Raw genomic sequence first — 24,539 nt, forward strand, 5'->3', positions numbered from 1 at the left:
AAACCAAGGGTGTGCGTGTGTGTGAGGCGAGGGAAGAGTAGGCTTCGGTGGCAAGGGAAAAAATATATCAAAGCACTTTCCCTCTACCTCCTGTGCAATCTTTTGTGCTTTATTATGTGTTTGGTGTCATAACAAACTGATGGGCTGTGAATGGCCAGATGGTCACCAGTGTTCTCCACTCCACGCTTCATTTCCTCCTGAAAGCTATGCAGAAAAATGAGATCCTATCTCATAAATGAGGGCCCATCTTAAGGACATGGGTTTGAAGGCTCTGCTGACAATGCCTGCCTTGTTCGTCTTGCTTTCTGTTGGCAGGACTGGGCAGCGCTCCTTGGTCCAGCAGATCCGGCCACCGCGGCGCTTCCTGATGTTTCTTCCATCGTTCTTGCTCGCTGGCATCACAAGCCTTGGCTGTGGGCTGCAATTCAGCAGCAGATGTATTGCAGTTGCTGTGGTTTAGGCTTGGCTCTGTGGTACTTGGTTTGTCCTTGAGTTTAGCCCTGCATTCATTCTACAAACAAGCTTCAATACGTGCTCTGTGAGCCAGTGTTCCCCATGGAGCAGTTCTCCACATTTTCTTTCTCAAGAAAAGCCACCATGCAGGGACAGGTGGGCACTCAAATCTTGTCTGTCAGGATGCTGAAGTGATCTGGGGTGTCTGATCCCTATGGAGCATTCTTCCAGGACCACACTTGTGGGTGACATGGGGACATGACCCTGCTGCTGTAGAACTCCAGCCTGCACCTTGATGGGACAAGAATTTAATGAAGGCTGAAAGACAGGCTCCATGACAACCCCCTTGAGTGTTCTTTGCCTATTTTCCAGGGGACATGGCACAGTTTCCATCTTTGGCCCTTGCAGTCCAATCAGTGATACTGTAAGTTACCCAGGTAAACATCTGAATATCCTCTATAGTGAACAGAGAGAAGCCAAGTGAGCAGCAGTTGTCTTAAATCTCCTGTCACCATCTGCTGTGCTTGAGTGACTTCCCTGTTGATCTGACTTCTCCTTTATACCCTTATTGTGAGTGCCAGTAGCCTAATTTATGAGGTTTTGTTGCTTCCATGTTATTCTTCCTTCTCTTCACCCCAGCCTCCCTCCCCGACCCTGCCACTCTGTCCACCTGAGAATTGATGACACTTCATAGTGAGATGCAAGAGGCACAGATTGGTCTGGCACCAGAGCATTGGCTGTCAGTGCTCCCTTAACCTTAGGATCTTCTCAGTGATCCTTGGGACCTTCTGTGAGCCATCAAGTGCAGCCATAAGCACCACACCACAATCTCATGGTGAGGACAGCAAAGCTCCCTGATATCTTGGGGGACACACTGGTTGCTCGTCCCTGCTGACAAGTCCTGAAAGAGATGGAGCCCACTGGGGTCTCCCATTAGAAGATACTATTGGAGTACATCTCCACGCTATTACAGTTTGCTGAGCGCAGTAAAAGCTATTGAATCACTTAATTAACAATTCTGGGGGTGGTATTAAGTGTTATTGCTTTTTGATACCAATGTCATGCCTTTAAATATTCATTAAAACTGCATGATCCCCTCCCTCCCATTAAGTCCTGAATAATCAATGCTCTGGTTTCTTCATACTTCACAAGGCAGGGCTGGATCTTGCCCACTCTTCCTGTCACGTTTGAATCCTCTACTCCTAACGGTGATCTTTATTACAGATATCTTTATTAAATCATAACGGAGGGCTGAGAAATGCTTCCTCTGGCTGCCTGCAATGGCCTTTTGGCATGTAGTGTGGAAAGGGCAGAAGTGTTCAGGCCACTGCATCTCCATGCAGAGTGGGATGGGCCCTGACAGGATGCTCTGTTAATTATCAGTGATGATGAGGATGAAGGGCTGGCAGCAGGCAGGGCTTGGCAGAAGGCAAAGCTGGCTGTGGGCTGGGTTTGCTTCTGCTTCTTCCCCACTAACCCAGGCAAACTCTTGGGTCTAAATCATTTGGAAGGGCAGGGGAGAGGACCTGGGAGAGGAGATATTTTTCTGCCCAGGAAAGGAGCCATTAGCCCTGAGACCACGCACCAGCAGTTGCCTGAGGGCGCCTTCCTTGGGGCACTGGTTATGAACACAGGCTGGGTGCATCCTGGTGCAGGTAGCAGAGGGACAGCCACTCAGTCCATGTCCTTTAAACTCCATCTGTTCCCAGACCATGTCCTCTGATTCCATGGGTTTCTGTTTCAACCTGGGCCATTTTGGCACTACAATTTCACACTATTGAGACCTCAACAGGACAGAACAATGTCTGGGGAAAGCCAGGAGGAGCAGTAGCAGTGGAAGGGCAGTCTATGTCTTGCAGTGAGGAATGCCATGGAACAGGGGACAGCTCGGCACAGCAGAGGTGGGAACATGCTCCCCAGAGAGTTTAAGCAAGTTAAGCAGGGGCTGAGTTGTGTTTAGCAAGGCAGCAAAGAGGAGGGATGGCAGAGAGGAGCAGGGACCCGAGGAACCCGTGGGGCCATGGCACCAAGCAGTGTCACTGGCGCCGAGCCAGAGGCCGCAGCTGCACATTCGTTACCCCGAGTCACACGCGACACTGCTCCAATTACTCCCTCTTGACACGGGCTAATAAGGGAGGATAAGGAGAGCTGGTGGTTCCAGAAGGGTTATGCCGGATGCTTCTTTCCATATTTCAACTTTGTTTCTGCTGGAACAAACGATGGGTTTGAGATTTGATGAAGCGAGGGGGAGGCAGAGGCAAAGAGCCAAGAGGATCTTTAATGAAGCTGTAGTGAGGAGCTGGAAGGTGGCTGTGCCCTTCCTTGGCATTGTGGGTTTGCACCTGCGAGTGCTGCGGGTGCAGCTCGGGAGCCCAGATGAAAGCAGGGAGGTGCACAGCCACTTGCAAAATAATTGCTCCTGCAAAACTGGGCCAGCACAAAGTGAGGGGCGAGGGGCGGGAGGCTGAGGAAAATCAAGTCTCTAATGCACTCACTGTACACCACAAAGGGGCCATTCATGGCAGGGATGAGGGGTTTTTCCCCTGTTTGTCTTTGCTTCCAACTTTTATTGAACCCATCCTGAATTTTGTCTTAATCTGTAAGTCTAGAGCAAAAACACAGAAGGGAAGTAAAAGGGCAAGAGGTTGATTGGCACATGGGGAGGTTTAGCAGGAGGTTCTGGAAGTCTGTGTCCATTGGGTTGCTGGGATCAGGTTCATTAGTGCAGCCAAGCGCTGACAGCGCTGGCCTGACAATAAACTCTGCTGGAGGATACCCTGTACCAGTAACGTAAGTCAGACCTGCCATGCTTCACTTCCCTCTGATTATTAAAAATGAAGAAGGAGGCTCCTTCAAGGGGGATGGGCTCTGTGATGAATTCCTCTGTCTTCCTGCTTGGAGGACTTAGAATCTGCACAACTGGACTTTTACTCTCACACAAGCACCTGCCTTTGCAGTTTTGCCATGTTACAGCAGTAGCCATACTCTTCCCTTAGTGGCACACAGCTGGGAAAGACTTTTATCCCCCCCAAATGCTGCAGGAAACCTGAAGGGGTGTTTTGGCCAGAACCATAAGTCTCAAGTCTTATATCCCACCTACAGCCTGGCCACTCCTCAGTATATTTTGCTGGACCAGTTTGCTCTCTTTTTCAATCCCTGCATCTCTGCTTGTGGCACAGCCACCAACCCCATGCTTGGAAAATGCCAGTGAGTGGCTCTGAATGTGTCTCCCTGGATAATCTTTCTTTTGTCAAAAAAATTTAATGTCAGCCATCCGTTATGTGATGTTAGTCAGTAAATTTATTATGGGTCTGTGCGTCTTATCTGTTTGTCTTCATTGTGTCTGCTGCTGGTTCCACCTGATTTTAGGTTTCAGTAGCAGCCTGCAGTATATTTATCACTTCGCCCTTTGAAGCAGAACTGCTTGAATAATCTCACCTATTTGGCAGTGTCTGTCAGGCCCTGCTTTCTGTAGACTGATACGCTGGTTTATTCTGATAAATGATTTTAAATCTAATTTGAGCTGCTGGAAGGAAGAGATCACTTTCTGTTTAAAAATGTTACTGCCAAAGGTGAAAACATTTGGTGACAAGGTGAGCAGCGGTTACAGGCATGGTGTAGTCTTCTGCAAGGCTTCGCAGGACCCCAGAAGTCCCAGACTGAAGATCTGGGGTAAAAAAAAGGTTCCCTAATCTTCTGCTGACAGGAAAAATTGGCAGCAAATCTGATATTTACTGGGGAGAGAATACCCTGTCAGATTGCTGTATGATACCTACACATTTCTTTCCATTTCAAGCAGTTGCTAATGCCATTCAGATCCTTTGGACACAGCCAGGGTGTTGCTCAAGCTCTGACATTGAGGAAACAGCACAGCTCCCCAGCTGCAGCACTGGGATTGCTTTCCATGGGAGACCAGGGAGAAGTGAAGGGACTTAAACCTTGGTCCTGTTTGCCTGAACCCTGCAGGATTCATCTTGGCATTCCATCACTTCTGATCTGGCTTTCACTGGCCTCCTGTGAAGCCATGACTGCCAGAATGGGCAGCCAAAAGCTTTGCATTGTTTACAGACACACCATCCAAAACAGAGTTATCTGCTGCCTGTGCTGTGGGTTGGCCAAGTATCCCACATTCCCAGGCAGACAAGGCTCATTGATAAGGTGTTTTTTTTTGTACCAGGATAAAGTAGGATCATCATGACTTATCTCACCCTTGTTCTCCTTCCTCCTCTCAGCCCCAGCAGAGTTTGTGCAGCATCCCCAGTCCATTTCCAGACCCGTGGGGACTACTGCCATCTTCACGTGCGTGGCCCAAGGGGAGCCCCCTCCCCAGATCACATGGCTGAGGAATGGGCAGATCCTGGAGACCAGCGACCACATCAAGCTGAAGAATAACAACAGGTAGGTGCTGGTGCACTGAGCTCTGGCACTGCTGTGGAAATGGGAGTGGGAGAGATGTTGGATTGCTTTCTGCATAACAAAGAGCTAGTGGGAAGGTGGCAGTGTTCTGAAGCTGATCTGTGCTTTCAACTTGGGCTTTGATAAACTAAAACACTGCTCCAGTCCTGCTGGCTGCACCTTGTAGTCTTACAGTTTGGTGCTCCATGATTTTTTGTGCTGGGACATCAGTATCAGATTTTGACTGTTGATGCAGGAACCCAGGAACAGTTTCTCTTTTCTCCTGATCATCATCTGCAAGGGCTAAATGTTGTTCTTGGAGCTGACAGGGACCACATTGACTCCTCAGTGGAGAAACTGTGCTTTAACACCTGGACATTGACCTGTCTGGGTGTGCAAATGCAAATACATTAGAAATAATATTTGTGTGGAGCCTGACTTTCACTAAACTTTAACCTTTTATCTCACCAGGGAAGTGTGTGTTCTCCGAGTACTAAATAACTGTATTTTCCTGTGAGGGGATGGGGATGTTTGTATTGAGGAAATGATGCACTTAGTGTGAAAATTACCAGTTGACAATGTAGTTTCTATGGAAATAGCATGAAAAAATACACTACAAAATAATAGCACCTGTGTTGTAAACCTGATGTATTGGTAGAGGTTTGTACTCTGTGGTGTCATAGAGCTGCTCTCTGTATTAACAAATGTGTCTCAGGAAAGCAACTACCCAGCCTCACTGGAGGGTCTGGACCTTCAGTTTAGACAGCTGGGGGAAATGCTGTGCAGGCACCATGGCTTGTTCCTCAGGGGACAAGAATTTATTTTTCTGAGTGTCTGTATAATGTGGCTTTTTGTTTTCTCATTTGAGGGGTTTTAAATCTTGGTTACATGAGTGATGGAAGGATGTGTGATGCGAGAAGGATAAAGTGTGAGTGGTAATAAAATCATCTCAATCAGAGGAGGTTTTCTCCAAACTGGAAGTTTTTAGAGCTTCAGAATACTTTGTATGTGCACATACAGATGACACTCAGTTCAGGCATGTGGTGTTCTAGTTCATGGCATGGCTTTCTGCGGCATGTCTGCCCTTTATTGTGTGAACAGAGCAGAAGGGCTAAGAGGGAGATTAGTGCATCCTTTTTTATTGGTGAGGAAGTGAAGTCAAAAGTGGTGAAGGTCATTAAATCCATGTCAATACTGACACTGAATCCAGCTCTGTGTCTCACCCAGATGTCTCTGAAATCAGACATTGTCCCTGTGAAATCATTCGTCTTCACTTGAGGAGAGCAGGAGTCAGGTCTTTGGTCATGGTCGTGTCTCCTGTGCCTGGAGCTGTGCTACCCATGCACATGAACTGCAACTTGGTGAACATCTCTGTAATCACTTTCTTATGGGAACCATTTAATGCAATTTAGCATCAGTCTTTTCCAGAGCAAGCTGAATGATCAGATTACAGCATCTGGCAGAGGCTGAGGGAGCTCAGCCCTTCCTGGGGCTCAGCTGACACGTGGCATCTTCTCAAGCTATAGTAACGTGATTGTAAAGCTGAGCCCTCAGGCCATGGTACTCGACAGTGTTGAACTTTTGTCTTCTTTCACACTAGTCTTGGTCGACTCCAACCTCCATCTCCAGGCAAGTGGCCATGCCTGGTGGTTTCCAAAGCTGTCAGTCTAGAAAATGCCCTCACTGGTGCAGCAGAGCTGGGAGCTCCATGGTGAGGAGACACATCAACGGATCATTTCTTCCTGGGCTTTTTCAAGTTTGCCCTTTGTTTTACTCTCATGGGCATGACTAAGTGGTTCCAGGCAGAATCAGTTTGTGGTTATGTCTTGGATTTATCAGTCTATTGCGCTTGGAAAATATTTGTCTGTAAGGATGGATCTCGAATCTACTAGTAATGAAGCTACTAAACTACTACATGGTTTCCTAGAAAATCCATTTGGATTAAAACTCTGCTTAATACTGTCATAGAGGTCTGAATGCCCCCTAAGGGATTTTTAGGAAAAAAAAGGAGTAAATCATCCCAAAACATATCATGTGCTATTGATTGCCAAATGTGTCATTGGGAGCAATTTTTGTAAATTAACACGGCCAAAAGCAAGGTGCAGACCTGCAGAAGATGGTGTGTTTGAGATGCTGCTCTGCTCCTGCAAGCTTGAGGCCCTGTGGGCAGCAGCACAAACCCAAAGCCAATGGATCTGTTGCTTCCCAAAGTTGTGAAGGGTCCTTTTGCATCTGCCTCACCCACACTGTCTCTCATATGCAGTAACTGCAAATCCAAGGAGAGCAAACCCCACAGGGTGAGGGGACTCCAGAAACCCTTCATTGCTGGAATGCAGCTTCAGGACTGGATTGACTGGAGATTGGATGTGTACAATATCAGACATTCACTTGCTAAGCAACTTCCAGCTTTCAGCACAGTAAAATCAGCCTCACAGGCTGCATCCAATAAATACCTCATCCCTTGTGGTCCCTCAGATGTGAATTCCCATCACCTGATGTGTTGGCGGTTTCTGGGCACATTAGCATTAAAGATCAGCCTTCTGTTGTGCCCTCTCCAGAGGTGGTTGTTATGTTTTGAAAATGCCAGCTGTGTGGGAACAAAATAGCCAATCGATGATTAGCAAAAAATCAAAAGCAGTTCTGGGATAGCGGATAATTGTTAATGAAAAATGCATGAAGGCTCAGGCATAGGGAATTGTGGGGTTTTCCATTAAAAGCTGTGAATAAAAATGACTGAAGGAGCTGATGATGGGGCTGCCTTGCCATGCAGCCCCTGGGCTGGGGATGGAGCTGACTGCTGTCAGGGTGGTGCTGTGCTGAGCCAAGCTGTCCCAGGGAGAAGCTGATGGAGCCTTTAGGCCTTTGGTGGAGCCATCCCTACGTCCAGCATTGGCAGAGTCTGCCCCTCTATGCTGACAGAGATGCCCATGTTGCTCCTGGAGTGATTCTGATCAATCATGATCCAAATGCCTGAGAGGTATAAGGGGAATTTCTAGCACCCAGCATCACCAGTCCATTCCAGAAGTGGAGTACTGCTGCAGGAGGAAGGTGTGGTTACTGGCCAAATTGGGCTTGTGTAAAATTATGTTTCTAGGTTATAACTTAAAAATTTACAAAGAAGCATGAAATAGTCCCCAAATTACCACTGTGAAGGGTTTATTGCTATTCTTCCTTTGACCCAGTCAGGTTCAGGGCAGTAATTTTCAGCCTGGAAGTGTATCACACTATGGGGTTTATATTGCCAGAATAGCAAGGAACAAAGGCCAACATCTTTAGAGAAGGCAGGTTCTCTAAATATTGATTTTCCAGAAAGATTATATTTACAAATTGTAATTAAGGGACTTCATTTGTTCCACCAGAAAAAGTCTTTGTTAGAATTTGGGCTCAGGTGGCATTCGCTCTGCTTGGTGACCTTTGCAAATTCTTCCTGCACTTGGTTTAGTGCTCTGGAAATGTCTCACTTCCAGGGCCATTGATGTTCAAGGCTCATCAGGGGAAATATTCCTTCATAAATAAACATCAGAACAACTTTTCTCTTCCTGCACTTCTTATGCTGTTAAATCCCAGTCCAGAAACAGAGAGGGGCCTTCAAGTACAAACATCCCAGCCAGCCCTTCTGGTACCAAACCCAGGGAAACCAGAGCCTGTCATTCACAAGGTGGCTTTTTTCTGTAAACCCTGCATTAGCTGAGTGTGGAAAGGTGCAGATGGGTTTATACATCCCTTCATGGTGCACACTCCCCACAAACACTTCAATTTGTACGGTTTTGGACCACATAAAGGAGGACAGGCAAGCCTGCAGTTCCTTATGCCGTGTGTTTGAAGACAGTTGTGACTGAGGGAAGGGTGCTCTATTGCAAATCATATTTCAGTTCCCAGAAGCATGACAAATAAGTACGTGGGGGATGGGGATGTGAACCCGCTGCTCCTGATTTAAGCATAATTTATGGATTTGACTTTGGAAGACACATGGAAATGGCCTTTGCAAGGAGGATCTCTGCACGAGTGCACAAAGCCCTCTAAGCAGTGGGGAATCAGCATGATCCCTGCATCAAGCAGGGATCCTGTGCTGGGATCACACAGCCATATCCCACAAAAAGGACCTGCAGCAGCCCTGGATCAGCCAACAGCAACAAGCATCAGTCTCTCCTTTTCATGTGGCTGCAATTATTTTGCTACCAAGTTGCCTGTGTAATTTCTCTGTGTGCTGCTCCACTGAGCTGCTCTTGAAGTGCATCAAGTCAGGACTTTTAAGTGTTCTTTCCAACTGTTGCACACAGCAAAATCCATCAGCAGAGAATGGTCCTTACACAGGAGGCTTTGAGGCAGGACTGAGCCCATGGTGGTGCAGACAAAAATTAGTCTCCCCTAAATTAGGCTGGGTCTTTTTCTTCTCCAGTATCTGTGCTGCTTGCTTGGGAAAAGGTTTGGGGGACTTTCCATTTAGCAGCAGAGAGCTCTCCCAGGTGTCTGCATTTGCAGTCCTACCAATACAGGCTCTGCCAGTACTTTTCTTGAGATGTTTTGTGCTTCCCCATGGTCCTCTGCTTTCTGGGACAGGATTCAGTTAAGTCTGTGATTATGCTCTGTGGCTCATAAAAACAGACTGAGTGGCTGGGACCAGCAACATCCTTTCAGAAGCTACTCTTGGATTAGTCTGAAATCTTAAGATTAGGCTGGGGTCCTGGCCAGTGGGCTGCAGTACCTGCAAAATAGAAACCAGTCCTTCTGCATAACCCAACCCAATTTCACCCAGGACACTCTGTATGATATTTCATTTCTGGATGTGTAAGAATATGCATATAGAGGGCTGGGAATGATATGCAGTGTCCTTCTTGGTTGCTGAGTGTCACTTCTCAAGCTTTGCACCTTAATTTCAGCCTGTATGAGACAACCTTCAGAATACAGGGCATTTCTGAAAAGCTGGGGAACAAAGGCTCCTTCCCAGCACAGCACAGGCCAGCAGCCCAGGAACAGATCATTCAGTGCCGCACAGCACAACACAGGCCACGACAAACAGAGCCAGAGCAGGGATGGGGCCTCTGAATGTGGCACTGGTGGCTTTCTGTATCTGCTGGCACTCAGAATGCCGTCCCTGCTAGCCACAGCCTGCTCTCTGCATTCATTTCATCACACTCCCTCCTTTGTGCGCCTGTGCGCGCGCAGGCTGATGCCCTCCCAGATGGGCCCCTCTTCTTTGTGCTGCTGAATCGATGAAGAGGCTTCCTTCAGTTTGCAGACTTTTTCAGAGGAGCCTTTGGAAAGCCGATCTCCGGTCACCGGCCTGGACCCCTGACCCGAGCCAGATCAGTCATCCTGATTGCCTATGAACTGGGAAGACAGCTTGGGAATACTGCGGCTTTGGAGCAGCCGAGGCCTCTCGTTTCAGCTCAGCCGGGTGTGAATCTGCAGCGGCTCCTCTCCCCACTTCCATCAATGCCTGTCAGGGCATTGTGTGGAGATGTGAAGGAGCCCTCGGCTCGCCGAGCGGCTCTGGTGACCAGCAGAAAGCCTTCTGGCATCTCGCCTCGTCTGACGTGCTTGCGGCGCTGCCAGTCTGGCACTCGGGGGAAAGTTTTCCAGCAGCAGATGTCCCAAAGTGACAGATTTTTTTCGTGTTGACGGGAAGAAATAAAAGGACACTGCATATTTCAGATGGTTGATGCACAGAGATGCTCTGTGCCTTCTCACACGGCAACTACCGATTTTCCTTTTGTTTGAGCTTTCTTTAAAAAAAAAAAAAAAAAAAAGACAAAAAGCAGCAAAACCTGGGACTGAACACTGGCCCTGCTGCAGCACATCCTCCACATGCTGGGAAGTGATTCTCATGGAGCTGGTGTTTAGATGCTGGGCATTCTGTTCACCAGCTTCTCCATGTTCTCATAGCCAAAAATCCAGCTGTTCTAATGTCCCATTGCCTGTATATCATTCTAGGTAACATTGGCTCCAGGTAACGGATGGCCAAGGCTCTTATTGCACAGCACATCCAAACACAGCCACGGAAATCTCAATGAAAATTAACTTTCTGAAGCTTGAAGCAACTTTACAGCTATGTTCCATGTCAACTTTGTAGAAAATACTCTGTTTCTTTTGACTTGACTGTGCGTGTCAGAGACTCCACTCAGCTCCAGTGGCCAAGTGCCATCCTTCCAGGACCACTGGCATCCTGCACATCATCTGTGTTCAACATGAGGAGCTTTGCTCACTCCCAAATCCTCCCAGGAGAGAGAAGTCTTTGGCTCCAGAATCGCAGCACTGCCATCAGGCTCCTTGCACTGTTTTTCAGCCTAGCTCCCCTCCTCTTTCCTCCACATCTTTTCTTTAAGCAAAGCAAGTAAATGCACCTGGAGGTGGCAGAGCCTAAATACTCCTTGCTCCAGATCTGCTTTGTGCTTGGGAAGCTTAAGGCTGCTCTTGACCCATGTGCCAGCCCAGCCTGGCTGCTCTGGGTGCCCAGATGCACAGCAGCCACATGGAAATAATCCCTGCATTGACAGGACAGAAGGAAGTGCTGCTGCTCCTTCCACACATCTGCTTTGTGCAGGGCTGGGAGTGCAGCTCTCGGATGGCGTAATCCTGCCTTCTGCCATCTGTCCTCGCAGGAGTCAGCCCTTGTTGACACAGCTGAGCCACACATTGGGTCCTTCCTCCCCACGCCCTCTCCCAGCTCTGCCTTTCTCCTTCCATTTAATCAGATACATTGAGCCCGTGGCTATGAGAGGAGCTTAGGGCTGATTCTTGAAAATCACCATATCAGCTGAAACCATCACATTTGATATTCCATTTACAATGTTTCCAAGGAAACAAAGGCACAGGACATAAATAGATGACTGTTAAACATTTGCTCACTCACCATGGCCCCCGATAATTTGCAAGGCAGAAATAGGAATGTTAAATCAACAGCAATAATAAATTTTAATACAGGAAGGCCAATATTTTGCTGCAATTAGAAGAAGCATTTGTTCTGACACACAGGCAGGCAGTGGCAGGTTATTTTTCATTTCTACTTCCTATGTTCAATTTTTCATTTACATAAAAGGCAGCTTTGATTGTGATTCCCAAAAAGCCTTGAAGCGCCCCCTGCATCAGCAGGGATGCTTGGGATTTACTCAATGTGCAGTCAAGTTCCAGATTCACCTAGAATTTACTGCAGGAGAAGGAAGTGATTTCTCCTTAGAAGCAAGCAGTGGATGTGAATTTAGTTAGGTTTGTGTCATTTCTCACAGAAAAGTAAGAAAAAGCTCATGTGAGCTTCTGAAGTTTTCCCAAGGATGTCCTGTGTGTGAGAACACCCTCCCAGGACCAAAGGCATTGTAGGCAGATTTTACCATAACCTGACCTGCTGCATCAGAGTTGGGTAGAAAACATCTCCAGTGTCAAATCTGCCTTTCCAGCTCCAGCTCAGAGCTGTACCCAGTGGTGACAGTGACCACCTTAGAAGTCATTGCCTGAGAAGGGAAATACACTTAGTATTTATGAATTAATTTATTTATTTAGGAGGCCTTGTGTCTGATGGATTCACATTGAATCATGTTGTTCCTGGCTTGACTTTGAGTGGAGTTTCATTGATGGGTCCCTGTTTGTAAGCAGATGTTATTAAGAAAGAAAAGCTGTTTTGCACATTCAAATAGCAAGACAGAGCTAATGTGGCACACAGTTATTTCTGAGTCAGTATTCGCTGGTGTTGTTTTAAAGATATTGGGTGGTGCAGCCTTTGAGCTAGCCCTGAACTTGCTCCAGTTGTCCACAGCCATTGCTGGAGGGTCCTGCAGTGCAGAAAGGGCCTCCAGTTCATGTGGCCACATGTACAAGGACTCAGGTTATCCCAGTGCAGAGATGGGCACCATGCTCAGGAATATGCTCATTTGGGAGGCTGGTACATGGCTGGATTTCTCCTGCTTTAGGGATGGTTTTCCAGGGTAGCCAGTGCTTGTCCTTTCTAGGATGGTGAAAACAGCATCTAAACCTGATATGGAAGCCCCCAAGAGCAGGCTGGAAGAACTGTTCTGGTTGTTTCCTTGGAAGGCAACAAGCTTTGATGCACTAGCATCAGAACTCCACTCAGAGGTTCTGCAGACAAAACCTGTGACTTGCTCATGAGCTTTGGCTTTTGGCTCATAGTGATGGTGTTTCTGGAAGTGCAGAAGTGGGAGCTGAGGTTATAACCCTGCTGGATAAATCAGCTAATCCCAGTGTTACCCTAAGACAGCTCTAATGTGCTATAATGCAATTAGAGCATCACCAGAGGGCTTTCTGGCTGTGTTTGATTAGACTTGGCTTAGCAACCATGTGCGGTGCCTGGATGGGTCTCACTGGTATGTACTGGAGCTAAGCCAGTTAAAGCTGTTTCGAGTGTGTGGATGCACTTGCCACAGAGCTGGCTCTATGGTGTGGCTGGGATCTTCTGAATCCACACATTTAGATCCTGCTGGTCCCTGTCCCACTTTGTGTCCACATCTGGCTGTACTTGAACCACAGAATCTGCAGGTTGAGACAGGTAAAATCAACCCAGTCACGGATTCCAGGGAATGACGCATCCACCTTCTGGACTTTTCCTTCTCCAAAAGCCCACAGCTTCCTGAAAAGCTTTCTGTGGAAACAGAGGCCGTGGGACGCCCTGCCGTGGGAGCCAGCACAGGGACCATGGCAGTCAGTGTGATGCTTGTCCCTCTCATGTCCCCACACAGCACTCTCTCCATCTATGGGATCAACCAGGCGGATGAAGCCATCTACCAGTGCCTGGCTGAGAACAGCGCGGGCTCTACGCAGGCCAGCGCCCGCCTCACCGTGCTGTGGGCTGATGGGCTGCCCAGCCCTCCTCAGGGCGTGAGGGCAGAGACTGTCTCTGCAACCACCATCCAGGTGTCCTGGGAAAAGCCCCTGCAGAACACCAAGGAGATCATCGGCTACGTGCTGCACATCCGGAAAGCTGCAGGTATGGTGCTACACCCACTGCCCAGAGCCCCCTCAGCCTTCCTGTAATTTAGCAACACGGCCCACTAGGTAAAACCAGGCCTGCACTGTAGTGGTCCATGCTGCCATCAGTGTTTTCTGTCACCTCCCAGTTTCTGAAGGTGCAGAGATGAGGTTGTAAATACCTGCAAATACTGAATATACCATTATAGGTATATTTAGGGTGGGGTGGATAAAGCCACATAGTCAAATCTTGCTGCCCATGTAGCTCTCTGGCAAAGCATGCAGAAATGACAGAATCAGAGAATCACAGAACAGTTTGGGTTGGAAGAGGCCTTAAGGATCATCCAGTTCTAACCCCTGCCACAGGCAGGAACATCTTCCACTAGACCAGGTTGCTCAGAGCCCTGTCCCTACATTACCAATTTCAACAGCCTTGAAATGTATGCAGAAATGTGTGTGAGCAGGTACATATCCACCCCAGGGACCAAAATTACTGCTTGCAACATCTATTTATTCTCTTTACCTCTTGCAAAGAAGAATCGCTCAGTTCTCTGTCCCTTTGCATTTCAGATCCCGTAGAGATGGAGTACCAGGAGGCTGTTAGCAAGAGCACCTTCCAGCAGCTAGTGACTGATCTGGAGCCCTCAACCAGCTACAGCTTTTATATAAAGGCTTACACCTCCCGGGGTGCCAGCAAGGCCTCAGAAGTCACGGTGGTGAGCACGCTGGGGGAAGGTAAGGAACACTTTGCACAGGAACCCTCAGATGCTGACGCCCGCTGTGCGTAGCAGCCGCGCCATTCACCCCGACACTGCCCCGCAGTGCTGCAGCACTGTAGCCTGTGGTGCTGCTGCTCCTTGTTCCTGCTGCTCCTCCTGCTCTGGGATATTGTGTAAAAAAACTCACTTGTATCGTTGCAGGGGGGTTGACTGATTAAACACAGCATCATCGCCTCTCCCAGCTGATGTTGTAGCAGGGGGTGAGTGCAAACTTGCCTGGCCTCATGCATTGCAGCTGCTCTGGGCTGTTCCTAAACTCCTTGCTAAATGCAGACTTCCTGCTCAAGCAGCATCTCATCATCTTCCAGCAGCTCTGGTACTCACAGCTCTTACTTGATAAGTGCCTGACTTTTAAAGATTTTATTATTTTCTGCTCTGTCCAGGACAAATCACACTAGGGCTGAGCTGTCCTGACCTACAAATCCCTGCCCTGGAGCAGCTTTCTATTTTAGTGGGAAGTTAGGGTGATCTCTAAGGCTTTTTTTCCCTGACTTGGCCACCAGTTAGCTTCCCCAGTAAGATAGTGGGTGTTTTAATACAGGACCCTTGCACACAAGTACCAGGTGGAAACCACAGCCCCACTGATATGTCAGTCAGAACTGGAAGAATGTTTTCCTAGAGACTCATCTATTTCTGAAACCTCGGTTGTCTCAGATATGGAGACTAATTTCTTAGGAATCATTCTCATGAACATTCAGTAATTATGAATTTCCAGCTGAGAGGGCCTTGGGTGTGAGGATGTTATTTAGGATCGAATGGAAGTGTGCTGACTTCCAGGTGGGGGATCCAGTTCTCATTCTGTTCTCAGCCCTTGCAGATATTTATTACAGAATTTAAGCAAAAACACCAGTAAATCCTCACCTGCTGGGTTGTTGCTCTGCAAGTTTATTTTCCTTGGTACTCTGCAGGGAATCAGTCACCCTTGGAGTTTGTTTTTTCTTCCAATTTAGAGGCAGAAGGATGGGCTAAGGCAAAGCTTGAAACTCCTTGACCCGATGCTCTGGGTTCAGCCCCAGGAGCTACAAGCCAGCCATGCTCTATAGAGCTTGGTGACTCTGCAGAAGACCAGGTCAAGTGAGAGAGGACTTTTTGTCATTATTACCTTCAATGATGACAGGAATAGTTAAGAATCTGGTAATGGGATCATAAATTTCCTGGCTCTCTGAAGTTTTAAGGTATCTCTGTCCTGCTAGCTTTTAAAAAAAGCTTGTCCTGTGTAATGAAGCTTCAGGAATTAGCTCCCTGTCCTGGATGGACAAGCTGGCATGGTTCAGATCACTCAACCCCAGCCTGTGTTTGCCTTGTAGGAAGGTAAAAAGATATTTAAAAGCCTCAGTTCTGGCTTCATTTGTTTGCTTTGCTTCACTCGGGTGCCTGTTGCCTTCTGCTCATAGAGGAGAGAGCTGGGCCCGGTGGCTTTTGTCACCAAATTCAGGTTTCACTGCAGATCTACCTCTTCTCATGGCCAAGCTGTTTCACCCTGTGCCCTCCCAACATGCACAGGAGAGCTGCATCCCCCCTGAGCTCGGGGAGCCTCTGGATCTGTGGTAACAGCCTCAGAAAAGGATGGGTTTTCCAAGGTGCCATATCCAGCAGCCAGGGACAGCTGAGTGGAACCAGGGCAGCAGAGATGTTGCCAGCTGGTTGGAGTGACCATGTTATGTTGGTATTGTTTGGAGCAGGAATATGAAATACTCCTCAGAAAACAGAGGAGCAGGCTTGCTTTTGGCTCGGGGCCATCAGCTTCTCAGGGCCGGCAATACGCTTGGCAATACGTGCACTTGGCTGAAGCCTCTGACGCTTTCTAGAGACAAGGTGCTCCTTCCTTTGTGCTGATTTTGGATGGAAAGTAGAAGGGAAGACTCTGTAGAAAAGGTACTTGAGTGAACCTTGTCCTCCTCCATAAACCTCACTCTCTGGGAAGGCCCTCCTGCCTCCTCCCTGTCATTCTCCTTTACACCATTTCACAAATGCCGTGGTATTTTAAATCTCAAACGCTCTCTGCTTCATTAAGCAGTACACACTCCTTGTTCTTGTCTTTTAATGCTTTTTAGGGTTTTCTCCAGGACTTTTTGACATTCCTCTAGGATGAAGACTGTTCCTTTAGTCATCTTCGGCTAAAGACGCCTTCAAGAAGAAAGTTGAAATGACCTGGGGAAAATTCCAAACAGCACAGAAGAGGAAAACAAGTATCCCAGCCCTTAGCATGAGGGAGATGCCTCACTTATATTAGCTCCATATTATGTCTAATATATACTTCTGTGAAGCACCTATCTGCTGGTGTGTGTATATATATATATTTACACACAGACAGATATATTCCATTGTATACACTTATTTGTGTAATCACATTATAAACAGCACATGCATTCTGCAAGTGCATATACCTATAATCGGTACTATACATATATATATATATATATATATATACACACTCAAAGTTTGAATAAATACCGTATATTCCATATTTTGAAGGAGAGATATTCTTGTGGTTTTTATTAAATGTAAGGCTCTGCAACCATAAAATAAAGCCAACTCTTCACAATCAGGATGGCCCACATCAGTGTTTCTTTGTCATGGGATAATGTGGTAATTTCCCTCTCTGTGGTGTTTTCACCTGTGGCTGGAAAAGTGATGCTTTAAGCAAGGGTCCAACTTCTCAGAGTGGGGATTTTGCCCTGGAGGGAATTGGGAGAATAAGAAAAAGTATTTAATTGGATTGCAGAAATACACAGCCTTGGGAAGAATGGCACATTCTGATATAAATAGAATTTACTCTGTGTTTTGCACCCAGGAACTGTTAAGTTCAGCCTTCCCAGCGATGAAATCCACACCAGAATAAATCCTGTCAAAGAGGAATACTTCAGCCCGTTTTTTTTCTTGGGCAAGATGAGAACTCATTAATGTGACCCAGAACACTGGGTCTTTCCTCCTGAATCCACGTGGAGACATATGGCAGTCAGCAGGGACTTGTTCGTCTCCATGGGCTTATTCAGAGGACATCAAGCAAAGCCCATGCAGCCTGAAGGAGGGCATCACTTTGGGAAGAGACAGGATTGCCCAGACCCTCCTGCTCAGCTGGGGAGGCATCCATCCTCCCTTCCTCTAAATCTCCTTGTGGGAAAGCTTGAGCTCTCAATACCCAGGAAAAGGCAAATGGTTGTGCTGTGCAGTTTTACTGTTAAATTGAGGAAATGCCCTTTTTAGCTCTCATCAGTCTTAGACTGACATGGCCACGTTTCATCTGCTTTTCCCCATCGCTCACTAATGGTTGTGCTGAACTCTCTGCCAAAGGCCAGGTTTGCACTGCTCATCCTTAGAGACCATTTGGGGAGAAACAAACCAGAAAGCAGCTTTGGTCCAGTGCAAGCCCAGCAAGCCTTATATGTGGGAACTGCTGAGCTTGTAATCATGTGGGATTGGAAAAATGGCTCTCTCTTAAAGCCTGGAGGCTGCTGGAGAAGTAGAGCTGTTCTGCTGGGTGATTTTGCTGTGGGGTGAGCTGAACTTGGTGCCTGGTGCCCAAAAACTCTTCTCCCTCCTGGTACTGGTGCTGGAGCAGAGCCCTGGGCAGGGCAAGAGTCTGCAGCGCCTCATGATTTGCACCTTCTGGATGGTTCCAAAGGTTGGGGAACTGATGGAAGAGTTTAGCCTGGGGGTGTTTTGTGGAAATGAGAAAAAAATCATCAGTGAAATGTCCTGCTGAGACAGATCTGGTATTGGTGTGGTCAGTGTAGGAGAAAGGGAGGGAGGCAGAAACATGGGCTGTGTGCCCCAGTGCTTTCCAGGGCATGAGGCTGGGCTTGGGGCAGTCAGCTTTGGAAAACCCAGGTATCGCCAAAAAATTGGCTTTAACTTGCAGGTCTTTGCCTCTCAAGCCAGACCACTGGGGCAGGATGGAGCCAGGCAGCTTTTCAGGGACCTGGAGAGGGAATGGTCTGACCCCCTCTGCAGCACACCCCGAGAATAAGGGCAGGGTTTTGGGGCATTGACTGGAGCATGTTCTTCCTGATGAACTTTGAGTCAGCAGCAGGGACATCTCCCCAGCTAATCCCCTGTGTACCCCTCAGGCCAGGTAAGTGCCTGCCTCCCAAAACATGCCAGCCAGGGCTGTGCAGAGATCTTGGGCTGTTCAGCTGTTTAGGGCTGTCGATGAAGATGCTCTGGTTCTCTCCTGAGTCCCCAGCACAGTCACAAACCTCCCTCCTAAAGCTGATGAGGAGAGCAAGCCCCCTGCAAGCTAGTACTGGTACCTAGCACACTTCTAAGATGGATGTCTCCAGCTCCATCCCTTCTGGTTCCTTCCTCCCAGGGGGATTAATCACACTGAAAGGTCTGTGCCTCAGGGTGAGGGCAAAGAATTGGAATTTGAGAACACATTGACAAAGTTGCTGCATTCCTACCCTGACCCGGCCAGACTGAGCATCATATTGCAGCTGAAAGTAGCTTCGGCTTGCTGATCTGAGCAGAGGGAACCCTTGCAAACTCCTGCAGCTTCCTGAAGAAGTTCAAAGCTGTTAAACCAGATTCTGGTCTGCTCAGATTTTTCTCAGTCTCATTTGGCACATTCCTTGGTGCAGTGACTGCAGGGAAAGGCTGCTGGGGCATTTCTCATCATGCAGACTGCAGAAGTACATGCAACACACTGTCTTTCTCTCTCTGTTTCAGTCCCAGCCATGCCATCCCTCTTTATTAAAGTCATTAACAGCACCACCGTGCAGGCAACGTGGGAGCCTTCCATCAAACTGGGCCAGCACGAAGGCTTCAAGCTGTATTACCGCAAAGTCCACCTCTCCCAGTACACAGGTCCAGTGCTCCTGGCCAGCAACGTCACAGCCTACAACATTACCCACCTGGGTGAGTATGGTGACACCTTGATCCATGTCCCCTCACCCCCAGTTGTGATTAGCAGGATAGAGCTCCAATGTGTAGCCCAACCCCTAAATGCTGCATCTCTCACCCAGGTTTTGTGGGTGCATTCCCAGCAACAGGTACTTGTTTGCAGTACCTTGTGTATGTTTACTAAGATGTTCTTTTCCCAAATAAACATCAGTGGGGAGATGAGGCTCATAGTTACACCTGAACTGTCCCTCTTGTGTCCCCTGGGGCAGACGCGTCGGTGGTGTACGAAGTCAAGCTCCTCGCCTACAACCAGCACGGGGATGGAAACTCCACTGTCCGCTTTGTGTCCCTGAGGGAAACTGTGGAGAGGACAGGTGAGGTGGCACCTGGGTCTTGGTGCTGACTTGGGAAACAGCTCTGCAGGAAGGTGGTGAAGCCAAACACATCCTGTGTGCCCCATTACTCTCATCTCATCTTCAGCCACTCATTTATTTTCAGCATCACAAATAATGCTGAGGCAAAACTCTGCAGGGCTGGGAGCACCTGGATGGCTTTTTTACCAATGGGGAGAAGACAAACCAAATGTTTTGCACATGCCAGGTTTGCCCCCTAAGCTTGAGACAGAAGTGAGGCTATGAACATGAACAACCCCCCATGCATAAGGTACCAGCTGCCATCCTCAGATGAGACGTAGTGTACTGAGCATCTCTGTTCTCCTGCAGCTCTCCTGGATATTTTGACCTTCACTGGTGAAAAGGGAGAGGATGTGTGGCTTTGGAAAGGGAAATGGCTGCAGAGCGTGAGCCCTGTATTAAGTGGCAGCAAAGGAGAAACCTCTAGAGGGAATCTCTTAACTGATCACACCTTTCATATTCATCTATGTGTAAAAAACATCCTGCTGCTCTTGGAAGCCTTTTAAGCCTCCAGTGGGAATACCTTCAAGAGATAGTTATTACTCTTCTGTCTGTGCTGGAGTAAATACTAATCTCACTGGCATCTGTCTACTCCATCACGTTTCAGCCTGCTCTGATGTGGTGGCTGCCTCTTAGCTCCCACTTTACATGGGGTATTGCAAAAATTAACATCAGAGGGGGTTTTTTTCATTAATTGTATCTAATGACAGTAGCCAGATAATAGGGCTGGCTCACTACAGATATTCTAGTCCTGTGCTTGCTGGAGTGCTGGGAGCAAGGGAGGTACATAGGCAGACAGTGAACCCCTGCGTCCCATGTGGTTCTCTTCTTCCCATACACAGCTCCCAGCACTGCCCAAGGCTCTGACTTTGGCTCTGGGCTCCCCAAAAGCTGGAGGAGCAATAGAAGAGTGGTACCACTGACCTCTCCTCCTTTCCCTGGCAGTGTTGAATCCTCCCTGTGACTGCATGAAGGACGAGCAGAACAATAAAACCTCCACGACTGGCATCATCATCGGGATCCACATTGGTGTCACGTGCATCATATTCTGCATCCTGTTCCTTATGTTTGGGTACCGAGGAAGGTAAGGATGCTCATGCCACTGCTCACAAGGGGTCATGGTCCCTCGTACTGTGGATGTGCCCACCTGAGTCTCACATTCCCAGTGCAATGTTCGACTTTATAGGATGGATTAAAGGATGAAGCAATGTAGTACAGGGATAAGGCAGATGGTAGCTTGGGGGAAGGAGGATGAACCACCTCTCTCACTCTCAGGCTTCATCTCTTTATTTTTCAGACTGCTGATGTGCAAAAATGTGCAGGAGCAGCTGTCAACCCCTCAGATTCCCCGGAGCCAGCGGAGTGCCACAGGCCTTGTCCTGAACGGGGCCACTCGCAGGGACAGGGATGACCGGGACTTGAATGGAAAGCAGCTGGATATGAACGAGCTGGAGAGGTTATTCCCAGCATCCCCATCCCAGGAGCAGCAGGAGAAGGGAATAATGGTAAGTCCAGCAGAATGGGAGCACATCTGGCTGTGCATGGGGAGCTGTCACTGTCACTGCATTGTCCCATTCTCTCTCCAGTCGGCTCACAGCCTGTCGGCCCCCCACGATGAAACCCAGATCTCCACACTCCCTCTGGATGAGTTCAGCATCATTGAGGAGCAGCCAGACCCCCTCCCAGAAAACCCCCATGGCAGCAGTCCTGCTGCTCCGGCTCCCGACCACGGTCCTGCCAATGAAGGATAAAACTGCCAAGACTCAAAGCCTCTTGTAGGAGTTACCAGAAACCAAACCCGCAGCTGGTGATGTCTTTACGAGTTGTCAATCTCAGGTCAATTGAAGATTTCTATGGTCTGATTGTTATTTTTTTGTTTTGCTTTATTTTTATATATATATATAAATATATATATATATATATATATATATGTATGTATACAGCCTTTTGGAAACTCTGTGAAGTTTATCTTTCTGACCTCTCTAGAGCCTCTCAATACTGTTTCTTCTGATGACGGCTCTCTGGAGACTGGTCACGATGGATTTTCCCCACAGCTGCTATGTAACAGACTCCTTGGCAGAGTTTGGCAAACTCTCCAGTCTCTGACAGACTGGGGATATGGTGAAGCCCCCTTCTCTTGGCATCCCAGACTTTTTCCTGATCAGCAGCTTTAGGACTACTTTTTGGATCTCTTTTTATTTCCAGAAGACTGGATTTGGAAAAATCCTTCTAACTTGACTCCAAAAATCGAGGCCCAGGAAGGCTGTCTCTCCATGGATTTGATGATTTTGTACACTTTCGCTATTTCTCAGGATACTTTTTTTGCTGATTGACTCTAAACAATATGAAAAAAAACGAAAAAAAAAATGTGTGTGTGTGTCAAAGGATGCCTGAGGGCTACTGAAAGACTTGGACAGACAACCCGAGTGAACTCAGAACCTACCTCAACCGGAATGAATGTCTTCTGGGAAGCAGAAATACCTGCGTCTTCCTTCACGTTCAAACAAACAAGTAGCATAGCACTTGGTCAGTACAAGCATGGTCCTACCTCAGCAGTCACGCTCTGTACCTGCCACCTCGGTGGCTTCCTTGTCGTCGTTCCCATGTAAAGCACTTCCAAACCTTTGAAAGCAATGTTCTACCTCAAGCGTGAGAGAAACTCGTGTGTGAGTGTGTGTGTGTGTGTGTGTGTGTGTGAGTGTGTGTGTGAGTGTGTGTGTGTCCTCCCCTCTCCCCCAATTCCTGCCTCTCCCACCCAGCCCCACATGAAGCACGGTGCTTCACTGGTGTTATGAGCTTTACTTTTGGGGGCTCCGGTGTGATTTTGTGTGGCGGAGATTCGTGTTGTGGTTTTTTACTTTAAATTGTTGGGGCTGTCACAGACAAGCAGTGCCCTGTGGCTCCCTGGCACCACTGCCTTTCCAGGGCTGATTTGGGCACTGGTCCATCCTGGGTTTGAAGGGTTGGGGTGCTCAGATGCCAGTGCTCAGGCCAGGGCACCCTTCTGCCCTGTGAGTGTGCTGCTCCCCAAGGCCGATTTCCAGCAGGATGATCTATGGCGTGTGCTGGCATGAGCAGCAAAACACCCTTGGGAGGTGGGAACCTGGACATCACTGGCTTGTCCCAAATCCCACCCTGCTATCAGGAGCACCCTTGGGGAAACCCCAATAGAGCACTTCCAGAGCCCCTTGAGACACTACTGAGCTGCCCCCAGCTCCTCCAGAGCCTTTCCAGCCACAGGAGAACGTCCAAAGGATGAGTGGAGCCAAAGAGGGCTCAGTTCCCTGGGGGGGACAAGGCAAGGAGGAGCTGGGGGCTGCCAGAACTGCCCCTTCCCTGTGCCTAGGGTGGGCAGAGGAGCTGCTGACACCAAAGAGAGGGTTTGCCCCCTCCAGAGATCAACCACCAACCTGACACTGTGGAGGTTGGGTTGTCCTGGCGTGGTGCAGCCTTGTGAGTCAGTGTGTGACTGGCATTGTCCATGGGCGAGATGGGGGCACACACAGGGGACAGGGACACCAGGTGCCAGCTGGTGCCAGTGGGGAGCCCTTTCCCTGCTGTGTGAGGTGGTTAAATCCAGGCAAATGTGGAGGTTTGATCTCTTTGTGTATGTGGTTGTAAATCAAATGTTGCTGTATTTGGAAGGACAGTGAAAGGAATCAGGAAAGGAAATGAGTTTAAAAAAAGTATTAATTGTATTTTTTTAAATGGTACCAGTGGGAGAGTCCCTTGTGTCAAAAACACCCCCATCACCTGTCCAGCTGGCAATGGGATGCAACCAATGGCTGTGTAAATAGTACAATATACAGGAGGCTGAGCAAATGCCTCTTCCCTGAGCTGAGTCCTGGTGTTGGGCAGGGTTACCTGGGAGCAGGACTCTGTCCTTCCATGTCACCTCATTCAACTTGGCCCAAGCAGATGCAGTGGCACCAACCTCAAGAGCAAGAAGCTGTAGAGACTCAGTGTTCCTAGCCCTCTTCCATTAAAATTCCTCCTCCTATAGACATGATGCAGAACAGAAAATATTCCAAGAGTTAAATTTTGGCATTAACACCCCCAAACAGCCTTTCCCTACCCCACCAAAGAGGATAAGTGGGTTGTCAGACGATCCCTGCTCACACCTGTGATCCTGGACCTGGAGACAGCCTGGGAAGGGACTGTGGGGGGACACCACAGTGTGAGACCAATAGCACAGCCCACCCCATCGCAGGAGCCAGAGGATGCTGGGGTTAGGGGAAGGCAGGAGGGAGGAGAAGACACCAAACAGCTCAAGTTATAACCTCATATCAAAAACATGATCCTCTCCTGCCATCCCACTCCCACTCAAGCCTAGTTTTTATTTTTATTGTTTTTTTGTGTGTGTAACGCCGCCGTTCACATTGAATAAGTACCGTTGCCAAAGTGAACACAGAACCTAGAGTAGTGTTCAGCTCAGACTTCTTGGAGCTGTGAACATGCTATTAATTTAATATCATATTATTGTGATATTGTAATAGTAACAAATATTTGTCACTACTTCCTTTTATTAAAGGGAAATGCTGTGCCATTTGACTAGTTGAAATACAATAGTATGTCCAAGTAGAGTTTTTTCTTTTGTTGTTTTTTAATTATGCAGAATCATGGTGGCTCAAACCAATGCAGATTCTGTGTTGGTTTGAGATGGTTGAAGATGGATGTAAATCTTTAAAGACTATTTTTTAGATGTTTAGCTTTTCCTGTTTTTTTGGGGTTTCTTTTCTGC

At 48.0% G+C, this 24,539-nt stretch overlaps 1 protein-coding gene across 1 annotated transcript in view; it reads left to right on the plus strand.

Moving 5' to 3' along the window:
• IGDCC3 (immunoglobulin superfamily DCC subclass member 3) overlaps positions 1-21,549 on the plus strand; it is a 95,849-nt gene extending 74,300 nt beyond the window's left edge. Inside the window, exons 7-14 of the mRNA XM_005521637.3 lie at positions 4,686-4,851; positions 13,536-13,783; positions 14,335-14,499; positions 19,212-19,400; positions 19,655-19,759; positions 20,744-20,882; positions 21,096-21,303; positions 21,385-21,549. Coding sequence (XP_005521694.1) covers positions 4,686-4,851; positions 13,536-13,783; positions 14,335-14,499; positions 19,212-19,400; positions 19,655-19,759; positions 20,744-20,882; positions 21,096-21,303; positions 21,385-21,549 — 1,385 coding nt within the window. The remainder of the gene's footprint in view (positions 1-4,685; positions 4,852-13,535; positions 13,784-14,334; positions 14,500-19,211; positions 19,401-19,654; positions 19,760-20,743; positions 20,883-21,095; positions 21,304-21,384) is intronic.
• Positions 21,550-24,539: the final 2,990 nt, after the last annotated feature.

Source organism: Pseudopodoces humilis, chromosome 16, assembly GCF_049639895.1.
Source record: "Pseudopodoces humilis isolate 2021_Gansu_Grassland_sample_001 chromosome 16, ASM4963989v1, whole genome shotgun sequence".
Lineage (NCBI taxonomy): Eukaryota > Metazoa > Chordata > Aves > Passeriformes > Paridae > Pseudopodoces > Pseudopodoces humilis.